Raw genomic sequence first — 7589 nt, forward strand, 5'->3', positions numbered from 1 at the left:
GGCTGAGAGCTATGCTGAAGAGTATCCCAAGCCAGACAGGTCTCAGCTGAGAAGCCAAACCAACTGTGTCCACCAACCATCAATTATTATGAGAGGAAATAAACAGAAATCCATACGGGATTGATTGGTCAACAAGGACTGTGGCGATCTTCCCTTTGTTGCTGCTATTTATTTCGTCCTCACAAAAAATTGTGCCCTTCTTCCTTCATGCTGCCACCAGGTATTCTCCTAATACCAATTATGTTACACCCATGTGCTGCCAAAACGAAGGGTTATATAACTTAAGAATCAGAGATTTAATTAAGTATTCTTTTATGGTCAAAAAATCATACAGGTAAATCACATATATCAGGTATTAACACGTATTGGATCATGTAGGCAATCACTTTTATTCCAAACTGCTGTATACTTTCAATCGATATCTCTCTTGTAGTGCTTATACTTTCATTCCTGCTTGTACAATATTGTTCAAACTTCTCAATTCTCTCTCCTAACACTCTCAGCTCAATTTCCTAACCCTCTCCTTCTCTCTTCTAAACCCTACCTGCCATTCCACATCTCCAACTGTCTTTCCAACTGTCCAACTGTTTGTCTAACTCCGCCCCTCCTGCCCTATCCTTGGCTCCTCCCCCTTGAGCTTCTGTGGACAGGCAGAAATGACGTCACCTTTTGGCATTTCGCTAGAAGGACCTCATCAGATGCTATAGCTCCTGGACATCTGGTGACAAATGGGCTACAAGGCTCAGCAGACTCTGTTGAGGAACCAGGACAGGCTGCTGCAAAGCTACTGGAACAAAAGTAAATGCAGAACTTGGACTCTTGCCGAAAATGGATAAATTATGAAATGCTATTACAAGGCAAACCAAACAGCCCATGGTCTTCAAAAAAGAATGAAGGAGATTTGGAAAAGGAAATACCCAAATAGTGACATCACTGAACAATGATTAATGGAACAGAAAAGGTTTATTATCCGGAGTAAAGTGTTTTCAGAACTGAAATTGCAAGAACTAAACAACAACAATAAAGGTGGCAAAAGAAAAATCAGCACAGAACAATGACCACAGTATGAAAGACAAATGGAGTGTAGAGGTAAATGCAACAATGGAAGAGAATATAACAGTAGAGGAGCAATTTATAGAACAACCCAGAAATTATGAGTTGACAGCAGACATCACTGATGGAAAAAAATAGTAACCCATTGTGAAGGAGTGGGACCCAGTGTGCCGTCCCCAGAAGAAGAAAGCCCGAAAGACGCGAGTGGCTGTACTGAAGGGATACTGGTAGAAATAGAGTGTGAGGAGGAGCTGCAGAGGAGACCTACCGAAGTGTGCTTGGTGGATGAGGGCGGAGCCGAGATGGACTTGATCATGTGGGAGGAGGTGAAAGGAGAGGGAGAAATTGCGCGGGAGTTTAGTTGGTTGGGGGAAGGAGAGCTGGGCAGATGTATGACCCGAGGGGTACAGACGGACTGGCTGAAAGACGCTAAGAGCCTAGCAGACGGGACCCCAGGTTTCCAAAACCTACCGGGAGGAGGAGGACTGCTGCCTGAGTCTCCTTCAACTAGCGGTCGTGGTAGGACTTATGAACCCTTGGAATGGAGGGTCTCGGTCTTCCCGGTGGGCTACCATGGTGGGGGACGGAGAGTTATCCGCCCGGGCCCCGAGTTCCAACAGAAACCCCCGGAGGGGGATTGGCCCCGCCACCCCTGCTGTGGGACCATATGCGCTGTCCGGAGTGCGCCTTTAAGACCTTTGACGGACCGCGAGCGGTTTGGCCCGGCCCCTTGGTAGATGAAGATACAGGTCCACCAGTTGTTAGACCTAAGAAGTATACGCTGTTAACTGATGAAGTTTTGAGGGATCCGTTCGATCCAGTAGAGTTGAGTGTACACGCGAATAAAGTTGTTATTTCTCAAGACTCGAACTCGCCTCCGCGCTTGTTTCCCGCCTTTACCACCCAACCACCCCCCGGCTAAGGACGAACCTTGTCACAGTGGCGCCCAACGTGGGGCCGGGGGGACAGAATTGGCGGGAAACAAAGAGGTGGACCGGTTACAGGAAGCAATGGAGAGACAAGCGCGGCTTATAGAAAACCTGACCGAGCAGCAGATCTTGATGGCCAGGCAAATGCGCGGGAGAGGGAGCGAAGAGGAGAGGAGTGCCAGGAATCTTGCCAGCGTACGGGGCAGCCTGGTAGCGGGGCCGGCGCCAATTCGAATACAGAAGATGACTAACACGGATGACCCTGAAGCGTACCTGCATACGTTTGAGAGGGTGGCCACGGCAGCGGGGTGGCCACGAGACCAGTGGACTCTGGTGCTCATACCATGTCTCACTGGCCTGTTACAGGAGGTGGTTGACACCTTGGGAGTTCAGGAGGCGACGCGGTATGACGCAGTGAAAAATGCTATCTTGAGCACCCTGAACCTAACGGAAGAAACTTATAGGAAGAGACTGAGGGAGTTGAAGTGGAAACCGGGAACCCACCCACGTACGGTTGCACAGAGAATGAGGGCTAACGCAATGAGGTGGTTGAAACCAGCCGAGAACGACGGCGAAAGGCTAGTGGATGCAGTGGTGCTCGAACAGCTTGTGCAGTCCTTGGGAACCAACGCTAAAAGCTGGGTGCAGAAGAACAATCCCAAAACGCTAGAGAGGGCGATTACGCTGCTGGAGGACTACAGCAACACGGAAGAAGCGAACAAGGAAGTGACCGCCCCCTGGGCGGAGAGACAGCGACCACGAGGAGGAGAAGTTTCGCTTTCAACTTCCAACCTTACTGCAAAGGCGGGCACGGACATGAGCGGACCTGCTAGAGCGCGCGGGAAAGGGTTCGAGCCATTCGCACCAAAGCCAGTCCGGCCTATTACAGTTGATCAGAGGATTTACGCGCCGGGCACGGGCTGGAAAGAGGGCAAGGACGGACGCCCCCTCTACACCCCGGGAGTGGTAGGGAAAGACAACAAAGAGGGGAAGATCAACTGTTATTCTTGTGGGGTTCCGGGCCACGTGAAAAGAAATTGCCCCGGGATTGATTGCTCGTGGGTGGGGCGGTTAACACGCACGGTGGAAACGAAGGGCCCAACCTCGGAACGATGGGAAATAGACGCGTGGGTGAATGCGGTGAAAAAGAGAGCCCTTATAGACACGGGATGCGGGACGACCCTGGTGAGGGACCTGCCGGGCGATAAGAAGGACGAAGGATTATCGGTGCGATGCATTCATGGGGACCTTAAAAAGTATCAAACTATGTGGGCTACGGTGAAAGTAGGGGACGACGAGAGACACATGAAAATTGGGGTTGTTCCAGGACTGACGCGTGAAATGTTGCTTGGTCGGGATTGGGTGGGCTCTCGCAATGTGGGGTCGATTAAGGAAGGGTTGCAAGGGGATGAGGAAGATGGTAAGGATCAGTCCAATTTTTTGCAGAGAACGTTGCGGGAACAAGTGAGAGCCATGCAGCAGGATGACGCTTCGCTGCGGGAGCCCCTACTGGCGGCTCAGCCATCAGGAACCATTGTAAGAGGACAAAAGGGGTGGGAGATGGATAATAATTTATTGTATTACGTGCATGAGGATGCGAGTAGGAGGTTGGTGGTACCTTCTAAATGGAGACCGAAAGTTATGGAATTGGCTCATGATATTCCCTTGGCTGGGCATTTGGCGGAAGAAAAAATGAGGGCAAGGATTGAGCAGCGGTTCTGGTGGCCTGAATTGCGGAAGGAGGTAAAAGAGTATTGTGCAACCTGCCCTCAATGTCAGAAAACCCAAAGGAAGCCACCCACTGGGGCTGAGTTAATCCCATTACCTCTTATGGATCACCCTTTCCAAAGGATTGGCTTAGACATTGTGGGACCGTTGCTTAAATCACAAGGTGGGCATACTCATATCCTGGTGATCATAGATTACGCCACCCGATATCCTGAAGCGGTCCCACTGAGATCAACCACGGCCAAAGTGCTAGCACGGGAGCTGATGCAGGTATTCACGAGGCTGGGGTTCCCCAAGGAAATACTCACTGACCAAGGCACGAATTTCATGAGCCAAACCTTAAAGGAGTTGTGGCGCCTCCTAGAGGTGAAACCCATTCACACCGCCGTGTATCATCCTCAGAGTAACGGCTTGGTGGAGCGTTTCAACAAGACCCTAAAGGGCATGTTGCGGAAATTGGTCATGGAGAAACCCCGACGATGGCACCTGTTGGTGGCGCCCTTAATGTTTGCCATAAGGGAGGTACCACAATCCTCTACAGGGTTTTCTCCATTCGAACTGATGTATGGATGGAACCCTAGAGGTATTCTGGACCTAGTAAAGGAGAGGTGGGAGGAAGGTCCAGACGATGCGCGGATAACTATCCAACAAGTGATCGAAATGAGGGAACATCTGAGAACAGCTGTGGGGCTGGCTAAGGCCAACCTTGGCCAAGCCCAAGCCGGACAAAAGAGGAGATATGATCAGAGGGTAAAGGTGCGGGAATTCGTACCAGGGCAAAAGGTTTTGTTGTTGATGCCTTCTGAACAGGCCAAGTTGTTCGCGACTTGGCAAGGCCCGTATGAGGTGACACAAAAAATAGGAGATGTTGACTACGAGATATCTATGCCAGACAAGACTAAGAAAAAAGGTATCTTTCACGTCAACCTCCTTAAAGAGTGGAAAGAAAGAGAGGCTTTGTGGGGTGATGTAGAGGAGCATGAGTTTGGTCCAGAGGTGGATTCTTGGGGGCGGATAGAAGGCCGGTTACCTATAGATGAGACCTTACCTGCGGCACAACAACAAGACTTATTGCAGGTAGAGGACGAATTTCAACATTTGTTTTCAGGGGTACCAGGTGAAACTCGACTAATACAACACGAGATACACACCCCAACAGGGGTTGTTACGAGATCAGGGAACAGAACCTGGCCGTACCACCTTAGAGAGGCTATAAGTAAGGAAGTTGAGGAAATGTTACAGCTGGGCATTATAGAACCATCAAGAAGTCCATGGCGCAGCTACCCTGTGATGGTGCCAAAGGCCGACGGAAAGATGCGATTGTGTGTAGATTTTAGACAATTGAACGAAGTTTCCAAATTTGACGCTTACCCCATGCCTCGGGTGGATGACCTATTAGAGAAACTGGGCGGGTCAGTCTATCTGACCTCACTTGACCTTACTAAAGGTTATTGGCAGATACCTTTAAGAGAGGAAGATAAGGAGAAAACATCTTTTGTAACACCCCGGGGTTGTTCCAGTTCAAAAAATGCCATTCGGGTTGCATGGCGCCGCTGCAACGTTCCAAAGATTAATGGATCAAGTGTTAGCCCCAGTTAAGGATTTCGCGGGGGCTTATATCGATGATATCTTGATCTATAGTAAGTCCTGGGAAGAACATCTGGAACACATAAGGAGGGTGCTCAGGGAAATTGAGAAGGCTGGACTGAAAGTGAATCCCGACAAGTGTAAGATCGCGCGGAGAGGTGTACAATTCTTAGGGTTTCAGGTGGAAGGCGGGAAAATACAACCAGTGTCTGATAAGGTAGACAAAGTTGTATCGTGGACGGTACCCAAAACTAAGAAAGAGGTCCAACAATTTTTGGGGCTGGCCGGATACTATAGGCAATTCGTGCCCAATTTTGCGGAGGTGGCAGCTCCTCTCACAGATTTGACACGGAAACGGAAAGGGAAAGGCATTATGTGGGGTGCAGCAGAACAGCACGCATTTAGACAGCTCAAGGAAATCTTGGCGACCTTACCCTCTAGGTATGCTCCGGATTTCAAGTTACCCTTTTGGGTACAAACGGATGCTTCTGACAGGGGCATTGGCGCGGTGTTATCTCAAAGGAGAGAGGGGGTGGAGTACCCTATAATGTACTTAAGTAAAAAGTTGAGCAGTCGGGAACAAAAGTATGCTACGATTGAGAAAGAAGCCTTGGCGGTGAAGTGGGCAGTGCACGCCCTGAGGTATTATCTGTTGGGTGCACCTTTCATACTAATGACAGACCATGCGCCCTTGCAATGGCTTAATCGCATGAAGGATACCAACGCCCGCCTAACCAGGTGGTATCTTAGCTTACAACCATTCTCATTTCAGGTGCAATATAGGAAGGGGAAGGCACACTCTAATGCCGACTATTTCTCTCGACAGGAAGGGGAGAAGGAGAACCTTCCCTGGAGGACGGCCCACTCAGAGAGGGGGGCGTGTGAAGGAGTGGGACCCAGTGTGCCGTCCCCAGAAGAAGAAAGCCCGAAAGACGCGAGTGGCTGTACTGAAGGGATACTGGTAGAAATAGAGTGTGAGGAGGAGCTGCAGAGGAGACCTACCGAAGTGTGCTTGGTGGATGAGGGCGGAGCCGAGATGGACTTGATCATGTGGGAGGAGGTGAAAGGAGAGGGAGAAATTGCGCGGGAGTTTAGTTGGTTGGGGGAAGGAGAGCTGGGCAGATGTATGACCCGAGGGGTACAGACGGACTGGCTGAAAGACGCTAAGAGCCTAGCAGACGGGACCCCAGGTTTCCAAAACCTACCGGGAGGAGGAGGACTGCTGCCTGAGTCTCCTTCAACTAGCGGTCGTGGTAGGACTTATGAACCCTTGGAATGGAGGGTCTCGGTCTTCCCGGTGGGCTACCATGGTGGGGGACGGAGAGTTATCCGCCCGGGCCCCGAGTTCCAACAGAAACCCCCTGCTGTGGGACCATATGCGCCGTCCGGAGTGCGCCTTTAAGACCTTTGACGGACCGCGAGCGGTTTGGCCCGGCCCCTTGGTAGATGAAGATACAGGTCCACCAGTTGTTAGACCTAAGAAGTATACGCTGTTAACTGATGAAGTTTTGAGGGATCCGTTCGATCCAGTAGAGTTGAGTGTACACGCGAATAAAGTTGTTATTTCTCAAGACTCGAACTCGCCTCCGCGCTTGTTTCCCGCCTTTACCACCCAACCCCCCCCGGCTAAGGACGAACCTTGTCACACCCATATTAGCCAAAACACAGATAGACAAAGGCTCCCCAAGCTGCACCAATTACAAAATAAATCAGTAAAAGATCTACTGAATGGTGCAAATGTAGTCATCAGAACAATCCCAACCAACCTGCTAAAGGAAACAAACCAGCTCATGTATAGCACAGCTACCATAATAACCGTAGAACTTGGTTGCAAAATGCAAAAAAACCCAGAAGACCCTCGCCACTCTAGAATAGAAAATTTGTCTAGAAACAAACAAATTATGTGCAGACCTTAGCAATTTAAAACACTTGTGAGATTCAAAACTGAAAATGAAAAAGCAAAAGCCAGACTATGTAAAATATATGACCTAGAAATAAAACAAACGGTGAAATTATGGAAGAATTAAAACAACGGGTAACAGCAACAGCAAATAAAATTGAAAGATACAATGGACACTTGAAAACACATAATTTTGAAATAACCAATGATTATTCTATATCAGTAGGAGAAAATGCAGAGCAAAACAACTTAGGCCCATGTAAGATGATGCACTAAAACTTTGGAAAGAAATTTGAAAAAGCTGAATTTACCTCATGGATTAAAGACATTTGTAAAGAAACTCAAGGAAAATATATGGATGATATTTTGATAACAAGTGCAATGATTAAAAG

The 7589-nt window shown here is 49.1% G+C and overlaps 1 protein-coding gene across 2 annotated transcripts in view; it reads left to right on the forward strand.

Annotated features, from left to right (window-relative positions):
• CYTIP (cytohesin 1 interacting protein) overlaps positions 1 to 6827 on the forward strand; it is a 32145-nt gene extending 25318 nt beyond the window's left edge. The window contains exon 4 of one of the 2 annotated variants that reach the window (XM_078376403.1): positions 6124 to 6827. In XM_078376403.1, the coding sequence (XP_078232529.1) occupies positions 6124 to 6699 (576 nt within the window). In that variant the 3' untranslated portion in view covers positions 6700 to 6827. Of the gene's footprint in view, positions 1 to 3428; positions 5584 to 6123 lie in introns of those variants that run through there. The other variant, XM_078376397.1, reaches the window with a different exon arrangement.
• Positions 6828 to 7589: the final 762 nt, after the last annotated feature.

Source organism: Pogona vitticeps, chromosome 1 (genome assembly GCF_051106095.1).
Source record: "Pogona vitticeps strain Pit_001003342236 chromosome 1, PviZW2.1, whole genome shotgun sequence".
In the NCBI taxonomy this organism is placed as follows: domain Eukaryota; kingdom Metazoa; phylum Chordata; class Lepidosauria; order Squamata; family Agamidae; genus Pogona; species Pogona vitticeps.